The sequence below is a fragment of the Canis lupus genome, chromosome 1 (genome assembly GCF_011100685.1).
Source record: "Canis lupus familiaris isolate Mischka breed German Shepherd chromosome 1, alternate assembly UU_Cfam_GSD_1.0, whole genome shotgun sequence".
NCBI classification, from domain to species: domain Eukaryota; kingdom Metazoa; phylum Chordata; class Mammalia; order Carnivora; family Canidae; genus Canis; species Canis lupus.
The window spans coordinates 20,519,231-20,542,275 of NC_049222.1; the positions used below are offsets into that span (position 1 = coordinate 20,519,231).

Consider the following 23,045-nt stretch of genomic DNA (forward strand, 5'->3'; position numbering starts at 1 on the left):
AAACATTTCTAAAAAGAGATCTTAGCCATGCTAAAAACTCAATTGAGGTATATGCAACGATGACTTTTTTCTTCTCTCGAACGTGATAAGATTTCCCAGCTTTATCTTAAACGTGCTGATCTATATAATAACAACAGTGCCTGAATTGCTTACTTTTTTCTCCCAGATCCTCCCTTCTACAGAAAATACAACTGCAGGAAAATAGCTTCTGGTTGGTTTTCTTAAATATCCGATATCTTTACATTAGAATCTCTCTCCTGGAATATTAACCCTAACCTGAGGATCAGGTGGTGTGGGAACACTGTGACACCCATACTCTTTGCCTCAATTCCCGTGGGTTGTTTTATTTATGAACCAAATAAATTGTACTATGAGCACACCTCCCCCTTTTCAAAGCTGTCGTTCTCAGGGTTAGGTCTAACGTCCGTTAGGAATTAAGAATGTGCCACTTTTTCATATTGCCTTTAGAATTACAGGGATATATTTTATTACATGTCCTGCCCAGAGTTCCAAAAATCCTGAAATCTTCTTACCCCTTCCCTCCCACCATCCCTGCAGCTTCCCGACTCTTGGCCACGTTGGTGAAATTTTAAGGAGAGGCTTTCACATCCCTACCATCTTCTCTGTCAGTCCGCTCTCCGTTCTTGGTAATTTAACTAGTGGCCGTGACTGACGCGTATCCATAGATTCCTAGAGGTTTCAGTACAACGTTTTAACTTGCTATTAAGAACCTTCTTATTTTAGAAGGTCCCTCTCATGACATTTACTTATACCTCTACGCCTGTGCTGTAAGGCAGTGCCAGGCAGTTTTCTTTGCGTGACCAATCTATTTATTATTTATAAGTGAATAGCCAACCCTAATTAGTTATTAGCCTGACTACGTCTGGAAAACAAGTTCCCACTTTCAGACCCACTTTGTGAAAGCGGTGGTGACCTGTTCTGTGTTTCAAAATGTTACCTGAATTTTGACTTCAGGACGGGCCCAGCAGAGACTTGTCTCTGTCCTCCGTTTCCTCTTTGTTTTCTTTTATGGTGTCCTGCTTGTGTAGTGGGATGTGGATGTGGATTAATGGTAACCTTGGCTTCCTTGCCGCCGTCCCACGGGGAAAGGGAAGGAGGGTTTGGTAGAAGTGAAGAGGATCAGATGGCACAGAGAGAGAACCTTCTCCCACTGGTTCAGTTCAGTTGTGTGCCCACCAACACGCATCTGTGGCAGATGGTCCCGTCTGGAAGGGAGTTTAACCTATGGGGAGATGAGCCAAGGCTTAAAGCATCTTTCTTTGGTGCCTTCCTCTTCCCCTCCCTTACAAGTGTTCTTGGCTCACCTACGTCACCTACGTTTGCAACATGTGCTTGCAGCCAGAGAATACCACTCCCATTTTTGATTGATTGAAGCTTCTTGGCTATAATTGGTCCTTATTGCAATTTGGAAGCTACCCAGGGATTCTCCAGAGTGGAAGATTCAGAGCCATAGGTGTCAAGCCAACATTCGCTAAGTGTACATTGAATTGACTAGATAACTTACCCCATGTCTTCCTGACCTAAAATGTTGTGATTAACATCTTTATTCTGTGAACATTTCAGATACGTGGAATATTCAAGTAGAGGTTAACCTTCACGGTCCTATAGATTAACGCTTGAACTTCTAGATCAACATCCTTCCAGATGGTCACCCCCATGTTGTTTCATATAACGAGGAGGCTGTTGCTTTTTTATTGTTTATTTTTCATTTGTTTATTTTTTTTATCTCTGTGACACCTCTTACACCCAAAAAGTTTCTTGCTCATGTTAACTGAAACTGTACCACTCAGAGTTCTCTGTTCTGTGCTGCCTTTCTGAGACTATGCATCTCCCATGCCTCTCTTTGTTATATGATCACCCATGAAGCATTTGAAGCCCTGATGTCATGAAACCTTCCTTATAAGACATGCTTTCATTTGACCCATCATCCTGTTTGCCCTCCATTCAAGTTTCTCATTTGTCAGCATGACACCCAGAAGCAGACAGAAGTACTCTTGCCTTTCCAGACTCTACTGGGTCCAAGCATGTTTTTGCTATGAATCACATCATATTTTGGTTCTCATGATCAGGGATGAGCTTTTGGGCTTCATTCTTGACTCACAGTGAGATCATGGTCCTTTATAACGAGTGGGTGTCTGGTATTTGTTTCATCTTGTTTGTTTTGCATAGTGGATGTCAACTCCGGTTTTCCCAACCTGTTTTGGGGATGGCAAACATCCATGATGTTAAAAGCCATGGAGACCATGATGTTTTTTTTAGCCTTTGTTATTTAATGCATGGAGAAAATGGCTCAGATACATTAAGCAGATCGGCCCAGCCTTCAAAGCTAGTTAATAGTGAAACAAGTGGACAGAAGCTCCCTGTCTTCGCTCTCATGGTTCTGGTGTGTTGAATGTAGGACCTTCTTACTCCTGTCTGGCTGCATCATGTTCATTCTGACCTCTCCAGATCTCTTTTTCAAACACTTGTTTTCCTCGGGTTTCAGGTATGAACGTATGAAAGTTAAAAACAGCAACAACAACACACACACACTTTAGCCTAAAGTGCTCTGCTCTGAGGCCATGCAGAGGAGCTTCCAGGCTAAGTTGACCGTGGCCCCGCTGTGCAGAGCACAGCCTTATTGATGAAAGCCACGTGTGCCCTTGTGCCCCCTGCGTCAGCATGGGCGCGCTCTGGGCCCTGACGTCCACCTCTCCCGTTTTGTTTGGGTTGAGTGTCTGGGAGGAACCGAATGTCCTGTGCATGGATTGTCCCCTCCATCTCTAGCAGTCCCAAGTCAAATGGGTGTGAAGCTCCGCCACGGACAGCGCCGGCGATGGACACGTTCCCCGACAACTCTGGAAGAAGACAAAACTAATTTAGATACCTTCTTTTCCCCCACACCGTTAGAAAATGTCGCATCCCTTCTGTCCCACAGCAATAACGATGACGAGGACCTGACCCCGGAGCAGAAGGCGGAGCGCGAGAAGGAGCGGAGGATGGCCAACAACGCCCGCGAGCGCCTGCGCGTCCGCGACATCAACGAGGCTTTCAAGGAGCTCGGCCGCATGGTGCAGCTCCACCTCAAGAGTGACAAGCCCCAGACCAAGCTCCTGATCCTCCACCAGGCCGTGGCCGTCATCCTCAGCCTGGAGCAGCAAGTTCGAGGTCAGTGCCAGCCCGCCACCTCCTGGCAGCAGGCACGGGAGCTTGGGGCCACAGCGAGTGGGGGTGGATGGACGTGCCAGGCCTCAAGAGCAGGAGCAGAGGAGCAGACCCTTAAGCATTGCCCAGAGCGGCGGGCCCGGTGCAGAGCACGTCTGAACCTGGGCAGCAACCCTTTCTCCCGTAGTTAAGTTGCCCTTACCCGCTAAGACTACGCTGTGACGTTTCCACGTGCGCTCTCAGCAGTTGAGGTTGGGTGTATTGGTTGTGCCAACTTTCTTATTCTGAGAAGTGGCTGTGCCAGGGCACCAAGCAGTTCAACTTGTACCAGTGACTGCCCAGACGGGTCGCAGTAGTGAGCCTTTCCCAGCCCTTGCTTTTGCCCTGTAATAGTAGAAACACAGAAAAAAAGGGTCAACAGATGTGCAGAGTAGTGCCTTCCCGCCCTCCACCAGGAGCCCTGGCGCTAAATGACTGCTCTGCTTCAATCTTCCACAGAAAGGAATCTGAATCCGAAAGCCGCGTGTCTGAAAAGAAGGGAGGAAGAGAAGGTGTCCTCAGAGCCTCCCCCGCTCTCCTTGGCGGGCCCGCACCCTGGAATGGGAGATGCGTCAAACCACATGGGACAGATGTAAAAGGGCAAGTTTGTTCTCAGCCATTTTGGAAACCTTTTCCCTTGTCCTTCCCTCCTCACCAAGGCACCAGCCATGAAAGTCCACTTCTGCTCGAATGAACACATTTTTCCCCCTTGGGAATTAAAAAAATAAAAAAAAAGAGTTTAAAAATTAAAAAAAAAAAAAAAAAAAAACTTCTTCTGCTGTAAGTGTATTAATTGATTCTCCTCTCTTTTTCCCTTCTCAGGTCCAAGCTGCCACATTGCTTCATTAATACAAGAGACCACTTCCTTAACAGCTGTATTATCTTAAACCCACATAAACACTTCTCCTTCACCCCTTTTTTTGTAATATAAGACAAGTCTGAGTAGTTATGAATCGCAGACGCAAGAGGTTTCAGCATTCCCAATTATCAAAAAACCGAAAAACACACAAAAAAAAAAGAAAGAAAAAAAGTGCGACTTGAGGGGTGACCCTCTAACATATCATTCAGAATGTGCAAAGCGGCGTGTGCAGGCTGAGACGCAGCCCAGAGACTGAATGGCAATCTTTCCACACTGTGGAACAATGCATTTGTGCCTAAACTTCTTTTGGAGAAAAAAAAATATAATTAATTTGTAAGTCTGAAAAAAAAATATTTAATTTAAAAAATTGTAAACTTGCAATAATGAAAAAGTGTACTTCTGAAGAAAACCACATGAACGTTTTTGTTGGTATTGAAGTCAGCTAGTGTTTATAATTACTGGATATTGAATAAGGGAAGCCCGGCTGCCCTCGTAACAAAACCAGCAAACGTCCTGATGACAACGAAGTGATGACATTAGCCATTCCTTAGGGTAGGAGGAACAGATGGATCTTATAGACCTATGACAAATATATATATAAATATATATATAAATATATATTAAAAATTTAGTGACTATGGTAAGCTTTTGTTCATTTGTTTCAGACTTTTTTCTCCTGTAAAAAAATAGTACTGATTAACTTTTTTAAAAGAAAGATTTTACTGTAAATACGGATTTTTTTTGTTGGGTTTTTTTTTGTTGTTGTTGTTTCTGTTTCTGGGTTTTTGGTTTTTTTTTGTTTTTTTTGTTTTTGTTTTTTTTTTTTTGGTTTTTGGTTTTGGTTTTTGTTTTGTTTTTGTTTTTTTTTTCTTTCTTTTTTTTTTTTTTTTTTTTGGTCTTATTCTTGTCCCTTCCCCTGGTTTGTTATTGTCACCTGTAGTACCAACTCTGCTTCCGGAGGGGTAGTGCAGGATAAAATGCTGACTCCGATGTTGCTTTTCATTCATAAATAAGTAGAAAGTTGTTTCTCCAGTCTTTTGGGAACACAGGACTTAAAAGTCACATCATGTGTAGATATTACAAGCAGCATTACCAAGACATGGCAAAAAGAGTTTGTCTGAACTGTAATGTTGCGTTTGTGACCCTATTCTGGGATTTTCAGAGGTACAAGGTTAGAATGCTACAATGTTACCACTGTGCCTTCCAATGTTTATATCATCGGAAACATAACATAATCAAAGTGGCTGTGATTTAACAAAATGATTCAAGTGTTACCTACATGTGTAGCCGAAGTAGTGTGCAGTGAGGCGTTTCTGAATACATGGTCAGATTTTTGGAAAAAAACAAAAACAAAAAAAACAAGTAAAGTTCAAAAACCATCAAATGAGAAAATTGCAAGTAGTGTGACAGAGCTGATTGATTTTGTTGCTTTCTTGATTTTTTGTTTTCAAAATGGGTTTACTAAGATGTAGATGACTTAACTGCCTCCTCCTTCGTCTGAAAAAATGCCAATATTCAATCATCATGCAGCATTATAACAAGCCTTATAAGTCCTAAAGCATTAAGTTGCACTTTCTTGAGGAGGGGTAGTGCAGTATTTCTCTGGCCAGTATGAATGAAGTTTATACTTAACATATTTGATAGATCAAGCTATGGCACAGCAACTCATCAGATAGCTAGCTTTGACGTCTGGGCACAATTGAACCAACTTCCATCGTGAATCTTTATAATGATTGACTTTGGTGTATAGTGCAGTAAACAAATAGTGCTCCTAGTTAAGTATTTGTCAGCATCCTTTTGTCTCTAACTCGTTTCTATTTTTACAGCCACACAATCTTGGCATGTATTAAGAGAAAAAAAAATCCCTGTTCAAGTAGTTTTTCCACCTATCAGCACTGAGTAAATGCCATAAATCCATCGAAATGGTCTAAATGTTCCATCTGTTCTCCTGTTTTGCCAGTTATATAGTAATGAAATACATTTGTAAATTTTATGCAACAAATGGCAAACGTATCATTATTTTGAAATTGTGTATGTAAAAGTTATATTTTTACATGTAGACTCTTGTTATTATGTGTTTTAATACATTGTATCAGTTTTTGTTTTCTTTTTTTTTTTTTTTTAACTGTGTGGTTTAAAAAACGTCTCATTTAAATGAAATAGTGAGCTACAGGAATCTGAATTTTATGTTCATTTCCGAAAATGTAAGAACAAATAAGATAGTTACCACGTGGTCATCTTTTACAAACCCATAAACATTTTGATGAGCTGTGTGTGTGTTGAAAACTGTAAATATGTTCAGTAGCGATAAAACGAAAATACTTTGATTTGTTGATAAGTTCCTAAAATGTGGAGGTGGATTAAAACCTTAGGAGAATAGCAGAAATCAAACTTCATGGAGTTATTTTGAGGCTTTCCTACGAAATGTATGAACAAAGGGGCTCAAAGAAAGGCATGGAAGACAACGATGTATACTCTCCCCTCCTCCCGAACAATGGAAACCATGTGTACTTGTTCCTTCAGTATGTTAAAGATTTCCTTTTAGTGGTACATTCTGCACTCATTTTGTATAGTCTACCAAGGCGGGTATCCCTAGGAACAATATTATATAGGAAGCAGGTATACTCTGATCACATTCAGGATAAGTGTACAGAAGAAAATACGGTGTTTACTCTTTAGGGAACTGGAAACACTCCCTGCATTGATGTACATTTTAAGAATGGCACTTTTGATACATGTTATCATAAAGGTGCTTAATAGAGCTGATTTAAAGTTTTTCAAACCTGTAAGCAAAGCAAAAAAAAAAATTAAATTGTAGTGGATTATTTTTTAAATTGGTGCTTTATATTTTGTTCTCACTGAAACAGAGTAAAAGCTGCAATTTATTGCTCACCAGCTTTGACGTATTCATTACTCAGTAATGTAATACCTCTATTGTTGAATTCCCTTTGGAAATAAGCGAAAAACTTTCTAGTGGCCACCAAAAGCTGCTCACTACTTTTGCTTGGTGGAGAAACATGATCTGCACCTATACCTATTAATTGGGTTGTGTCCCCATTTAAACAAAAACAAAAAAAAAAAAAGGAAAGAAAAAAAAACGGTGAAAGGGAATGTGGCCTTTTTTAGTGTGTTTTTTCTTGTCGTCGTTTTGTCATTATCAAACCCAGGTAAGATATTGGTATCCTGCGCTGGATTTTCGAATGATATATTAGCAGAAGACAGTTAGGATTAAAGTACTATACAAAATTTCATAAGGGTCCATACTATATACCGCATATCTGATGCCACTTAGGCTGGGGATCTGTTGAAGAGACTTGGACTTTAAAAGCAACTTGGAACAGTTGATCCACCTCCACATTGAAGTAATTTATGAATATGCAGAATAGGGATCTGTTCATCTAGAAACTTTTACCATTTGTCTTCTGTGTAGCTGCAAGGAACACTAATGTTTATACAACTGTCAGTCCACCCAGTAACACAACTGGTTCTGATTCAGTCTTCCGATTCCTTTTCGTTTTTCGCTTTTTCCTATTTCTTGATTTTTTTTTTTTTTATTCGTGATCTTTATTTTGATGAGGGGTTGTGGGGGGCGGGGAGGGAGTTGAACCAAGACTCGGGGTTAAGAGGATTTTCGTCTTGGATCCAACAAGCAGAATATGATCTGTGTCCAAAAGTGAACTTGTCAGGAATGAAACAATTTCAGCATAAACAAGCACAAAAATTTAGTCTGCTGGCTGACTGGAAACAAAAAAAAAAACAAAAACAAAAAAACAAAAAAAAAAAAGGTCAAGATGGAATATGATGAATTCCAACACAATGGGGCACCAAGGCCTTTAGGCCTCTCTTTTGATTTTGCTTTGGTTTTGTTTGTTTTTCTTTAGAGACATGCTCTTTCTCATGGGACTTGAAGTGGACTCATCTTTGTGCAGTGCTGGTTTTGCCATACTCATTTCAAGTATTATAGACATATGTAATGGTGAAAATATATGAACTGTGGCCTTTTTCATTCTTGTTACTTGTGATGCAATTAAGTGAAGATAAGAAAAAAAAAAAGCAGAGATTTACCATGTATCAGTGCCTGGCTTTTTGTTAATAAAGCTTTGTTTGTCTAGTGCTCTTTTTGCTATAAAATAGACTGTAGTACACCCTAGTAGGAAAAAAAAACTAAATTTAAAAATAAAAAATATATTTGGCTTATTTTTCGCAGGAGCAATCCTTTTATACCATGAATATTACAAAAAAAATTGTCAGATTCTGAATATTTCTTCTTTGTAGATTTTTGGAATCATTATGAGTAAAAGTTTGTTACTTTATTTTACTATTTAAAAGATGTTATTTTACCATGTGTTACTGAGATGAAACTGTATGGTAGCTTTTTTTTGTTTTGTTTTTGTTTTTGTTTTTGTTTTGTTTTTTTAGTTGTAGGTCGCAGCGGGGAAATTTTTTGCGACTGTACACATAGCTGCAGCATTAAAAACTAAAAAAAAAAATTGTTAAAAAAAGAAAAAAAGGGAAAACATTTCAAAAAAAAAAAGATAAACAGTTACACCTTGTTTTCAATGTGTGGCTGAGTGCCTCGATTTTTTCATGTTTTTGGTGTATTTCTGATTTGTAGAAGTGTCCAAACAGGTTGTGTGCTGGAGTTCCTTCAAGACAAAACAAACCCAGCTTGGTCTAGGCCATTACCTGTTTCCCATCTGTAGTTACTCGATGAAGTCATGTACATGACCGTTCTGTAGCAATAAATGTGCCATTTTTATAAACTGTTTCTGACACTTGTTTCATTTCATTTTGCATTGTCCATATAGCTCTGATTCTCTTCTGTCGGTAAAACCACATCTATATTTCATTTACCAAGTGTTGGAGGTATTGACAGCTTAACAAACAAAACATACAAAAAAATTTACAGAAACAAATTGAAAAGCAAAGCACATGATTGACCAAGGAGGAGATGCCCTTAATGAAAATGGAACGGGATGCATGCAAAACAAAAAGAAAACTGTCTTAGAGGATTAAATTAATTGAAGGAATAGAATTAATGTGCGTGTCACACTGAAGCTATGCATTTGAAGAGCTCTGAACTGCGCCAGCGTTTTCGGCTCTGCTGCAGCTTTGCTAAGTCAGGTCAGCCTTAACCATTCGGATCAGTTGGTCGACTTTGGCAGAACCTTCTCAGCTAGATCCTTTCAGTTAAAAATCTAAGATGATTTATTTTGTATCACTTTGTGAAGAGCTGGATATTGTCAACCACAAGTAATATGACACTGTATTTATAAATTTCTCAAACTATGCCCACCCCACCACTTCTGGTTGACTCTGTTGACTCTTAATCCAGATGTAAACAACCAGATGTGTTTTTTTTCCCTAAACTTGTACAAATGGACGCGTGTCACCTATGATGGGAGGAAAAAAAATGTACAGATTAAAATTATTCAGTGTTATGTACTGTAAGTTAATATTTTTGTAGAATGGACATCAGTCTACTTGGCAAGACTTGGAGGCTGTTTCAACATTGCATTGTAGAAATGTAAAGTAATGTATGCAATGGAAAGGAAAGCCTGTGGTAGATGAGCACTTCGTAACAGAATGTTCTAAACGAGTACGTGGTTTTGGGGATGTCTCCATATTGCTCTTGTATTCTTTCTAATGGAGTTTAGTGACTAGTTTACCTGAAGGAAACTGTTATAATGCCATTTGGTTCACATGTGAAGTGCCCTCCATAGCCAAATGTTGGGATTTTTTTTTTTCTTTTTGGTTGGACTGTTTGCAGATATTTAAATTTTATGAACTTTCCAAAGATTTTGGTTGATAACCCCTTTTTTCTTCCAAATGATTTGAGATGTTCTTATGTTCTTACTGTGTGTTTTAAATATATATAAAAGAGCCACAAGCATTTAGTCTTTTAGTTATTATATTTGACCATATAACTAAAAAGGGGGAAATGAGCTTGGGCACCACTTCAGTGTCTGATATGTAGTCTATTAACATTACATTTTATTTAAAAGGACCACATTACACTTAAGCTCAACTCTGGGTCATTTTTCAAAGGGAAGTTAAATTGCCAGAAAAACTAAAATATTCAAAAGCTAAGAAGATCCTTACAATGTTAGAAATGAAGAAGGGAAGGCTATCCGGATGAATTGAAACGGAATCATTTTTTGCCTTGTAATTGGACCCACTCCTATAAAACCAAGTAAAAATTTTAGGCTTCAATTGTAGACCACTTTTCTCTTGACTAAAAGCCCAAGACATTACATTTGTGAGCCACTTTTAAAGGAGACCATGAAAACAACAAAACCGGTGTGCTGCTTACATCCAAATCACTCCCAGGGCCACACATTTCAATTGCACTTGGGACTCATGTTCAATAAAGCATGCTCCTACTTCAAACTACTTACACGTCCACATGTTCACTGGTCATAGCATGTGTGATAGAGAAATATGGCCAGTTTTGAAGGACTAGGAGGACAAGGAGAGCCAGAGTTACCTTGGTATTCCTGAGAGATCCTTTAAATCGGGAGGGTTTGATGAACAAATGTGGCCTCAGATCTTTGAGAAAAGAAGACTCAGGGCCACAGCTGGGGAAAAACACTAGTTACCAGTGTAAGTACACTGAGGGACAGCCCTGAAAATACATTGGGTGCTATGGAGTCAAAACAGTCAATCGGGCTGCATTACCTAGGTATTTTCTTTGAATGCTAGACATTAGGTTCCTGAGTTTATACCTAAATATAGCAAGTATCTTATGGTTTAGGCTTTTTGCCATGGAAGGTGTGTGCCTAAAGCAGTGCTGCTTTGACAGGTTTGAGTCAAGGACCCTTAAAAGATGAATGAACCCCTGTATAGAGCAAAATACCCACATACGCAATATCATATTCAGTTTTAAGGTGTTGATGAATCTCTCTAGAATCTAGGCATGGACATTTGTACATGGATCGTAACTTAAGAAAATCTGGTATCTAGTGACTAAAGCTTCAGTGCTTGAACAAGGAATAGAACAATCCCATTCACCTTGATTGAGGTGGCTGAGCTTAGCCAGAAGTAGACTGGTGTCTGGCTTTACTGGGTAAAAGAAAGACCTTTTGTGTAACAAGAAAATAATACAGTCCTCATTCACATCTGTTACACTATATTTAGAAGTCAAATGGCTTTGACGTTGGCATGAACATTTTTGTAAGAGGAAGCAGAAACTTGCCAAGTGCAAAGTGAAAATGCTCATGCAGAATCAGACCTGCTGGCTTGAGATTTTTGATGGTAACCAGCCCATGGGTGAGGAACTCTTATTCTTAAGCAAAAATGACAAAATTTTAGAGCATAGGGCAACTTGGTTTTCTAAAGGAATTGTCTTACTTTACATACCCTTATTTGTGAGTTAGGTTAGGCCATTTTAAAAATGAAGAAATGAAGTCTGTGTGACATGCTGAAGTCCTCAGAGCTAACAAAGTGCCAGTCTCCTGACTTTGAGCCCAGTGGTCACTCCCAAATGACCTGTTTGGCTTCATATTTTAACATGACCCCCCCCCCCATTGGCTGTAGCCAGGTACATTTTTTTGTTTTGCTTTTATCTTTCCTGCTGCCTTTTCATGATTTTTTTTTTTATAGGAGACTTTCTAAACTTCCCTGCAGTTCTCATTTTCAACCTCGTATTACAAATTGTTAGGATATAACTAGATGTGAGAATAAGAGACTGCTAGCCAAACTAAAATTTGCACTCTGGCCCACTTTTTTTTTTAAATAAACTTTCTATTCTGGAATAACTTTAGATTTATAGAACAGTTGCAAAGATAATACATAGCATTCCCATAAACCCTTCACCCAGCTTCTCCTAAGGGTAAAATATTACATAACCATGGCACATTTGTCAAAACTAAAAAAATTAACATTACTACTTTATTTGAATTTCACTAGTTTTTCACTAGGATCCCTTTTCTGTTCCAAAATTTAATCCAGGAACCTACTTTGCTGCAGGATCTGGCCCACTTTGAGTCTGAGTGCTAACAAAGGCAGCATGACTGGACTCTGCGCAGCATCTCATGGTCCTCAGGGTCTTATCAAAATGAATAACATGCACACAACACCCAACTGAACTATAGTAAAAAGCCAGAGCTGACTCACCTTCTAGAGCTCCTCTAGTTTATTGCCTTCTCTCAGAAATCCACCCCTCTTTGATGACAGGTAGTGAGCAGGAAGAAGACAAGTAGAAAGAGTAAGGGGAGATGTACAATACCCACAAACTGAAAAGTGTAAATAGGGAATCATATGTGATTCATTTATCGATGAACTTATTACTAACACCTGGGTCAAAAGCACTGGTAGAGCTAAAAGGTAGCTGTCCCCACCTTGGAGAAGTCCAGTTGGAAGACAACAGATGCATCTGTATGTATGACCAGCAGTAATTTCCATAAGGCCAGGGCACACCAGGCTGAGGAGCCATGGAGAAAGGCATGGCGGTTCCATAGCAGACAGGACATCTGTAAAAATGACCTTGAGACGTGAGGTGTGTTTTAACAGGCAGAGCAGATTCAAAGTAGGTCTTTCTGGGCTGTAAAGCAGTAAAACTGCAGGGACACAGTTTTGGTAGCTTAAAGAATGACAGTGCAGTTTTCAAATCTGCATCACTTTCCCAACTCTTGAACAAGACTAGGTGGAAACACCTGGCCGACCAATTTGGTCTACAGAATTATTCCACGCTTGTGCATGCAGAGCCCTGTCAGTGAGGAAGAGCCGAAGTGGTCACATCCTTCCAACGGACGACTCCCGGGATCGAGGCCAACCTGCAGGCCTTACAGAAAAGGCGGGGAGGCCCTGGGAACTCATTACGGCCACCCAGTTCACACGCCTAGCTTCCCAACTCCATGCCCTAGAGCCCTTTGCAACATCCCATTAAGTCAATAAAACAGCACTCTTGCCCTCCAGAAGCCCACAAGCCCTTGGCACGTATAAAAGCACCTTAAAAGGAACAGATATAACTAAAGGGGGCTGGGACACGTATGGAGATTGCTGGGGCAGGGTCGATGCTAGGAAGTTTCAGCAAGACTTTCCATGTTGAACCCTTCCCTCCTCCGCCTGGCCGTCAGACCCAGGGTCACCCTCAGCAAACTTCCTAGCTGTCCTAGAAGTCCTCCTGCCGTGGGTGAGAAGCAGTGGGGGTGGGGGTGGAAAATATGTGCTTTGCTGTAGAGGGCACTTTAGCTGTGGGCTGCAGGGTAGAAACACGTTGGGAGCGGGTCTACAGAGGGTGGTAAGCAAAGCAGCCTGGATGAAATGATCCTGTGGGCTGAGGCAATGCCATCTTTACTGTTCTCTTAATTTGTACCAAGCCTTGCCCTAAAAGGCATTTGAGGCCACACTGATGATCATTAATAGCCGCAATAAGGCAGGAGGAGCTTTCCTTTCTTCTCCACCACCACAGTGTAAGCTACCGCTCAGGGCCCTAGCCACATCATGCCACTTAGAAGATACATGCCGGAACAAGTCACTTCACTTCGCTCATTACCCTTACCTGTGAAATGGGGGCTCATTGCACCTGCATCTTAGAATAAATGTTCTATGCTTTATGCTTCATCCAACGTTGGCACATGGAGCCTGCACTATCTAGAAATCGCGTGGTGTATAAATAGTCATACATCCGTGCCTGGATCACAGGACTGCAGCACTGGCCTCTGTGTGCAACTTCCTGCCCTGGCTCCCTCTCCAGTTCTTCCCTCATGGTTAGCAGGGCTATCTGGATCATGCTGGGCATGTCCCCAGAACCTACTAGGACTTCTCAGTTTCTTCTGCACTTAATGAAATGCTTACCTAGCTAGTGTTAGAAAAATCTGGAAAGAGAAGGATCCATCTTATAGGGAGCATGTTCAAGCAGAGGCTCAGGTGATGACAGCTCTATCTCCAAAATGACGGCACTTCCCCCAACATGACTTCATTAAACCTGGTGGCAAACCTAGGAAATTGGTGCCCGATCCACATCTTCAAAAGAGAGCAAGCAAGGCTCTGAGGGCTGTGGTTGGTGCAAGTAATCAGGGGCAAAGTCATCACAGGCGAATCGGGTCTGTTTGATGCCAAAGTCCACGGACATTTCACCAGCCCACAGCTGCTGGAATTGTCTGGAGTTGGGATGGGACTGTCGGCTGGATCACCATGTGTCTCCGGCCCTTCCTGACTTGGACTGTGGCTCCGCCTGCGCGACTGCAGGCCCACGGCCACGCTCCTTAATGATGTTCTTCTGCTCGACTCAGCTTCTGCAGGCTTTACCCCAACCACACGACCCAGTCCCCCCAAAAACCTGCACACCCCTGAGCCTTTACTTATCCCAGAGGTCCTTCTCTTCATCTTTAATTCAAACACATCATTTCCGTTGTCTAGTCTTCGTAAGGTCATCCCACAACCTAAAAAAAATAAATAATAATGAACATCTGGGGATCATAGATCATAGGCCAAAACTGCTGTGTTGGGTGTTGGGGGGGAAAGCAAACTTCTTAGCACAAGAACCCGACAGTCCTTGCAGAGATAAAGCATCGAAACCAACATAAATGAAAAGGGAAACCGTGGGAATCTTTGAACACTTACTTGAGATTTAAAAAAAACACATATTTCAACAAACTAAATAATAAAGAAGTAACACTTCTCTCCTCCCAAGCCAGCCTGTGTGTTTTTAAACCCACCTAAGTGCACAGCCTGGGGGTTGCTGTTGTCCTTCCGCCACAGGCGAGGCCACCGAGGCGGGGAGTGTCAGTGGCACGGAGCGGGCGGTCCTAGAGGCCAGAGCGCGGTCCTGGTCCTCACGTCCCTGGGGACGATGCTCAGGGACGCGGCTTCTGGAAATAATAAGCAACTACTCAGTCATTCAGGGAGGTTAGGGCCCCACGAAGCCGCGGGCATCGGATCAAGGTCCGAAGCCACCAGGAGGGACTGAAGGCAGCGCCCCGGGCCACCCGGGGGTCCCGCAGGAGCTCGCAGGAAGGTGAAGGCCCAGAGCCAGAGCAGGTCGCGGCACCTCCCCCTCCCCCCTCCCCTCCCCTTCCCCCTCCCCCCTCCCCCTCGTCCGTCTTCCCCTCCCCCCTCCTTCCCTCCCCCTCCTCCCGCAGGCGCTCCAGCCCGGCCACGCCCTTCCCCGCAGGGCCCCAGCCCCCCCCCGCCCCCGTCCCTCCTCCCACCCCGCGGCTGCCCTTGAGCGTGGACCTGGGTCCAGAGGGGTGGGGGTTGAGGGTGGGAGGGGATGCTGGGCGGGGCCGAGGGTAGGGGGCATGCTGGGGGGAAGGGGTGGGGGATGCTGGGGGGGATGGGGCCTGGGTGGGGGGATGCTGGGCGGGGCCGAGGGTAGGGGGCATGCTGGGGGGAAGGGGTGGGGGATGCTGGGGGGGATGGGGCCTGGGTGGGGGGATGCTGGGCGGGGCCGAGGGTAGGGGGCATGCTGGGGGGAAGGGGTGGGGGATGCTGGGGGGGATGGGGCCTGGGTGGGGGGATGCTGGGCAGGGCCGAGGGTAGGGGGCATGCTGGGGGGCAGGGGTGGGGGATGCTGGAGGGGATGGGGTGGGGAGATGCTGGGGGGAGGGGGGTCGAGGGTGGGGGGATGCTGGGTGGGGGCGGGGAGCGAGGGTGGGGGGAAGCTGGGTGACTGGGCCGGGGGTGGGGGCGCCGAGCCGGGCGGGCCGGGGACACACGCAGAGTCCTTGGAGAGACTTCCGTGGCCCTGGCTGGCCCCCACGTGTCGCGGCGTCGAGGCTCTCAGGCCCGGGCGGTCACCGCAGAGTCGGTTTGGAAGGCGGCGGGCGGCGGGGGCCGGCCTCCTGCAGCTGAGCTGGGCGGGGGTGAACCTGCAGCTCGGGTCGGGGGAGCCCTGCGGCAGGTCGGGCATGGACTGGGAAGGGATAGGATCCGGGGAACTGCGGTGGGGGCGCCCTGGGGCGGGGGCTGGGGACGCCCTGGGGCGGGGGCTGGGGACCCCCTGGGATGGGGGCTGGGGACCCACTGGGACGGGGGCAGGGGACACACTGGGACAGGCGCGTTCTGAGGAAGATGGGGACTTCCAACACCTAACCCCTGCCCTGCTGCCTCGGAGGCTGGTCATCCTTGGCCGGGAGAACTCACCATGGCCTCCCACGAAGAAGATGCCCTCAAGGCGCCGCTGATACCCAGAACCTAAATGTACCATCTCTTTTGCTTCAAGCTCCAGGTGGCCCCAAAGGTACACTGTGACCCGTTAGGAAATGTAATACGCACCAAAAGAATTTGATGATTTTGCTAAATTATATTGATGGAAACCCAGAGAACATAGGAATGAGTTTAAGGGGACGGGATATATAATCAGGGCCAACTTATGGCTCTGGGCTCAGCAAGCAGAGACTCCAAATTCAGCATCTGGGTTCAGGAGGCTAGGAATGGCTCTCCGGGGTGGCCTGGTTGGCAGACTAAAACTGAACCAAGGACCCAAAGTCATCCCACCCTCAGTGAAGGTCACGTGTCAACACTTCCTTGGTATCTGCAGAGGAAGGAATCCAGAAGCCTCGGGAGATTGCAATGCTGTGTGGGCTCGATGGTGTACAATCTGTCCGTCTCCTCTGGGAGGGCCCATAGGACGTGATCTCTGCCACAGCATAGGAAATAAATTTCTGGGATCCCTGCCCCAGCATCATCCAGAGAGTGGGGGTGACAGGATCCAGGGGTGGCCAGGACCAGGTGGTGGCACCTCATCTCCAAAAATGAGGTGGGCCCGGTCATTACAATGGCGAGTAGGGTCAGGACAGTAGTCAGACCCGTCTGAGCCACAGAGACCCAAGGTACTGGCCAGTTGCTTGTGTGTCCCTAGAAGAGAAATAGAGGAGAAATCTGCTAGATTCGGACGATCTGATGTAATCTGTGTGATCTGTGTAAGTGGGCGTGTGCTGGGCCTGGAATCCTGGGGCCTGAGCCAAGTCACCACGACAGTCACAGCCACTCCACCAACGCCCAGATTTAACCCAGTTCCTAGACTGGGAGCACTGAGAACGAAGGGCAGCCAGAGCAAGGGCCCTGCCACACTGTCAAGGTTCAGACCATCGTCTTCCTCCAAACCTTCTGCAAAGGGACCTGTGTCCACTTAACAGTGATTGTGCACTGAGGAAGGAGAAATAATCAGACTTTTTTTTCGGAGGTTACGCACACTGGCTCTGAACTAATTCCTGGAAACCCAAAATAAGGTTGGAAAATAACACTGTTGGAAATAAATTTGGAAAATGTATTGATTGCTATGAACTTGACAGCTTCCCAATACTTAAAGGCTTTTCTGAGGAATTCAGTGATGATATTAACCAGTGTGATTTGGGGGAGGGGGGGCAGGGAGGAGTATGGTAGAGAGAACCGATACATCAAATCAGATGCGTAATGTTATGTGTTCATGAATAAGTAAAAGATTCATTCAAAGTGCAAGATAGACCTCTGGGTTTTCTTTAAAGATGTTATTTATTTGTGTGTGTGTGAGAGAGAGACAGAGAGAGAGAGAGAACACAGGCAGCAGGGAGGGGCAGGGGGAGAAGCAGACTCCCCAAGCCCTGTGTGGGGCTTGATCCTAGGACCCCGGCCGGGGTCATGACCTAAGCCAAAGGCCGATGCTTAACTGGTTGAGCCACCCGGGCATCCTGACCCCTGGGTTTTCATGGAACAGAGTGTAGAAGTCCACTGACAAGGCTTCAGCGCCCGTAAAGCAGCTCACCTTTAAGGTCTACTAGTCAAGTTTTGGTGTAGTACCAAAAGAGAATATCCACAATCATTTGAAAAGGCTTTTAAACATCCTTCCCTTCTTGAATTACGTATCTGTGAGGCTGGATTTTCAACCAAAAGTAACGGCCTGCAGCAGACTGAAATCAGAAGCAGACATGAGAATCCAGCTGTCTTCTATTAAGTCAGAAATTAATGAGATTTCCAAATAGGTAAAATAATACTGCTCTTCTAATTTTTTTTTTTTGGTAAGATGTTATTTTCCATTTAAAACCTGGCTGCTTTAAAGATTTTTTTATCTTAGTTTTAATTTCTAATATGATAAATATATTAAAAGGTTATTATAATCTCCATGCTTCAGAGTCCTCAATCATCTCGAAGAGTAAAAAAGGATCATGCAAAAAATGTAAAGAGTGATGGGTCACCTGGGTGGTTCAGTCGGGTAAGCATCTGGCTCTTGATTTCCACTCAGGTCCTGATCTCAGGGGCCTGAGATAGAGCCCTACTTTGAGATTCCTGCCTCTCTCTCTGCCTCTCCCCCTGCTCATGCTCTCTCTCTCTCTTTCTTTTTCTCTCTTAAATAAATACATAAATACATAAAATCTTTAAAAAAATGTGATGAGGGCCGCTCTAGATCACCCTCACTCAGTTATAGACCTAAGTATATAAAGTAACTAAAAAAGACCAATGGCCAACTGGGCAACTCCTGATTTAAGGAGGACAGCTCATTTCTCAAGCCAAAAATGTCCCGATATTAGTCAGCTTGGGCTGCTGTGACATTATGATTTATAGTAAGAAATATATATTTGGTCTCTGTCCTTGTTTCTGGCACTGAGCGCCAAAAACCCTTGGAATTTCCTAAGTGATGAGCATGATTTTAAAAAGTATCTTTTGTTTTGTTAATAAGGTGACTTTGGGAATACTCCCAGGTTACCTAAGGGGGGTTGCCAGGGGAATCAACCCAGCGATTGGAAGGTTGGAACTTTTGCTTCCACCCTCAGCATCGCAGTAGAGGGGAGCTAGAAAGCGAATCAGTCACCCACGGCCAAAGATTTCATCGACACTACCTATGTAATGAACCCTCCACAAAGACTCAAAAGGACAGGCTTTGGAGAACTTCCAGGCTGGTGAGCACAGGGTGATTTGGGGACAATGGAGCACTTGGAGAGGGCCTGGAAGCTCCGCGCTCCTTCCCCACATACCTTGCCCATACCTTGCCTCCCACATCTCTTCCATCTGGCTTCCATCTGGTTTGCGAGCTATGGCTTTTTGTAATAAACCGGTACTCTAGTAAGTAAAACATTTCTCTGAGTTTGTGAGCTGGTCTAGCAAATTAAACCCAAAGAGGTCCATTTATAGCCAGTGGGTCCGAAGCGCAGGTAACAACATGGGGTTGTGACTGGCCTCTGAAGTGTGACTGTGAGGGGGTGGTTTTGTGGGACCCAGCCTTCCCCTGTGGAATCTGTTGCTATCTCCACGTAGTGCTCAGACTGAGTTGAATTGTAGGACATGAGGAGTAGTCAACAGCCAACACCAACTTCTAGACATGGAGATGAGGCCACGTCAGACCATAGGGCAGCCAGGTAACTGCACTGCCTGCCTGATCCCGGATGAGACCAGTAGAACAACCTCCCACCCAAGACCAGCCTAAATTACTGACCCACAGGATGAGGAGCAAATACATTAGGAGCAAATGAGATGACCCCTGTGTCGGTTTGTTATGCGGCAATTAATAACAGAGACAGCACCTTGGCCATCTTTTAAGATGACGTCCATCATTTTGCATCATAACTTTAAAATAGTTCAAAAGCGGAATCCCTGGGTGGCGCAGTGGTTTGGTGCCTGCCTTTGGCCCAGTGCGTGATCCTGAAGACTCGGGATCGAATCCCACGTTGGGCTCCCTGCATGGAGCCTGCTTCCCCCTCTGCCTATGTCTCTGCCTCTCTCTCTCTCTCTGTGTGTGTGACTATCATAAATAAATAAAAAATTAAAAATTAAAAAAATAAAAAATAAAATCTTTAAAAAAATAAATAAAATAGTTCAAAAGCATAGAATTTCTGACCTATTGGAAATACAAGCATTTCGAAGTAACACAATGTTATCATTCTTTTAAACATATCTGACATAATTTAAATGTAATAGCAACTTAATATCCATACCAGGCCTCTAAAAATGATTCAATAAGCTCTTATTAAACAGAAGGTAATTTTAAGTCATTCTTTTTCTCCTTAAACTCATAGTTCCATTCTGCTACATAAGTTTTTCCTAATGTAACATATTTTTATACTTAAAAGTCTTTATCACCCTGTCAAACACATCTGCATCAGAAATGTGTATACAATTGAAGTTTATTTTTATTTCGTGTTACCAGAATGTTCTAATAGTTTAATAAAATTATTCTAGACCGAGCTATTATTACAATTCTTGTTAGTGCACAGCTAAGCAAAACATCATAAATATAGTACAAATATTGATAAGTAATTATTAGACATAAAAAGTAAAACCCAGGATCCATGCGGAGAGCATCTTTAATGAAATAGGAGGAAGTTTCCTCTTTCCTCCAGATTTTCTGTGTCTGAGGATGAATATCCCTTCTTGCTTTAACAGACGAGTCTCAGCGTTGATTCCATTCCTACTGTCGTGGAGTTCTGGGAACTGAGAGATCTCGTTCACCCGAAGACCTAGGTGGGAATGGCAGGGGTTTGGGGGAGCAGCACCCCTCAGTCCCTGAGCTCCTTGGATGTTATGTCAGGATCTATCATCAAAAATTACCTCTAATGACCTCTCAGTGGACAATTGGATTAGGTGATGAAGGCCCAGAATTGGAAGCACCTGATTCGTAAAAGCATTCTGTACCCGCTCATCAGTATCATTCATATTTCTACTTTCTGGGACACATACCAAAAAAGGCTTTACAAATCTTAAAGGAACAACCATCAGTGCTTATACCTGTTCCTCTGCCCCTTGTTTATCCTCAGAACAAGTTGAGACCATGGAAATGCTGTTCATTCAATACACCTTAGTCAATGTGATCTTGTTGACTCAAAAAATGCTCTCTTTTTAAAGAAATGTTTTAAGTGTATTTTCACCATGACCCCGGAGCTCAGGAAAAAAAAAAAAAAAAGGACAGAAAAAAAAATCCACCATGTGAGCTAATAAAATCTACCTTTATTGTAAAATTCCATCAGCCAAACCAAACCTACTTTCAGAAAAAAAAAAAAATCAACTTCATTTTTCAACTCAAATAAAAGTGTCCCCATAACAACCGTCTCTCTCTTGAATTTTAATTCTAAGAAGAAAGACAGGCACAGTGTTGCTGTGAGCCGTCAGGGTTTATTTCTGACACAACCGGCACTTGCCCTCATAAAACACTCTGTCCCTGGGCCCTGCGCTCTCCATTTGTCCCTTCGCTGGTTGATGCCTCGCAGGGATCTACACTCCCGGGCCGTGCACCAAGGTGACACCTGACACGGGGCACCGGGGCACTTAATGTTGTGAATTGTGAGAACGGAGTTGGGAAACCACTGGCGGGAGACAGGCTCATGCTCGAGCAAGACGAGCACGGAACAAACCTGAGGGTTTGGGAATCCTCTCCCACTCCTCTGCCTGCATCACGTGCCTTGGGAAGTTGCCATGCACGTCGGTGAACTTGTTGAGTGAGTCCAACAACCTTGGTTCAGATGTGCCTGTTGAGCCTATTCTCTGCCAGAGGTAGTGCTTTAAAGACCAATGTGGGAAGCTAGACAAGTCTCTTGATTTTCCATCTTTGGGGGGCGGGGGGAATATGAGTGCACAAAATTAGAGGCCTCAAAAATCCTGGAAGCCTGCCTGGAGGAAGCAAGTGCTGAGCTGAATCGGGGAATCGAAGTTTTTAATGCTCACAGCTGATTCTTTTGCTCAGTGAAATTTGGGGACTACTGCTATTAAATGTAACACCTTGCAATTAAGAGAGAAGTCAGTTCTGGGGCAGCCCGGGTGGCTCAGCAGTTTAGCATTGCCTTCGGCCCAGGGTGTGATCCTGGAGACCAGGGATTGAGTCTCAGGTGGGGCTCCCTGCATGGAGCCTGCTTTTCCCTCTGCCTGTGTCTCTGCCTCTTTCTCTTTCTCTCTCTCTCTCTCTCATGAATAAATAAATTTAAAAAAAATCTTTAAAAAAAAAAGTCAGTTCTGCTGTTACTAACACCAGCATATCATGTGACCCTGAATGGAGTAAGTGGTTTCCAGCCTGACTCCAAGGCCGAGGTCAGTGCAATTCAACGTTAATGTGCTAGTTTTGGGGGGGGGGTTGTTGATGTTGTTGATGTTGTTTGTTTTTCCTGTTTGATTTAAGCGACTAGGATACCAGCCCTGTCAGTAAGGCTCCCCCCATCAGACAATCCCTGGGGACTGTAAGTGACAGCCGCATTCACGGTCCCCACATTTCGTACCTGCTTATGGTGACTAGTGGGCTGATCACCTGGAATGCTGGTCTTTCTTGCTGAACTAATTCCAAAAACTTGGGATGTCTTAAAAAAAAAAAATCGAATGCAAAATCCCAGCCTCCAGAGAGGGGAATGAACATGCCAAACTATTTACTTCCTTTCCTTCCCTGGGGATCCCTGCCCCTACCCACCCGGGCTGCCTTTTCAATTTGTCCTAACTAGATGTCTTGGCAGTGGGGCCTTGGCTCCTCCTGGAAGACGGTTTCAAAGCCCCAGACCTAGCTATCACATGCTTCCCCAATTAAAAGCTGTCCCCGGGAGCACCTTGCCAGAACCCCCTAAGATAACGAGCCCCTGCCTCGTTACAACTCACACCCTCTCCTACACGAGGAGATAAGGAGATGTGTTGCTTGAGCCATATTTTTGGAAATTGCTAGTTAGTTGCAAAATGTTTCCTGAGGTAGAAAAAAAAGCACCAAGGACTGTAATTATTGGATTGTTTCACTTTTGAGGCCAAGAAGCAGATGCTCCACTTTTAAGACTTGGACAAGTATTGTCACAAGTTAACTCCTCTGCTTGCCACCCGGAATGTCCCGGTTCACTGGCTTCCTTGAAGAGGCCCACGTAGGAGACCGGTTGAACCACTGCCGAGCATTGGGTTCACAAGGCTCTTCAAAAAGCTGCCCCATGCAGTAATCTGGTGCTAATCAGATTTCAGTGCAATGTCGCCAGGAAAAATTGGTATATATAATGCTAGACTAGAAAGGTTTAGGACCAAGTTCCAAAGATGAAATTCATTCTCCAAATTATATGCCTTAAAAAAAAAAAATCTTAGTCGGGGTAAAATAGAGAAATCGTTGCATGTCTCC

General features: G+C 44.0%; 1 protein-coding gene across 1 annotated transcript in view; it reads left to right on the top strand.

Moving 5' to 3' along the window:
• The window catches only part of TCF4 (transcription factor 4), a 357,271-nt gene extending 353,059 nt beyond the window's left edge, over nt 1–4,212 (top strand). Inside the window, 3 exon segments of the mRNA NM_001003268.1 lie at nt 2,939–3,168; nt 3,664–3,804; nt 4,027–4,212. Coding sequence (NP_001003268.1) covers nt 2,939–3,168; nt 3,664–3,800 — 367 coding nt within the window. The 3' untranslated portion in view covers nt 3,801–3,804; nt 4,027–4,212.
• The last annotated feature ends 18,833 nt before the right edge of the window (nt 4,213–23,045 follow it).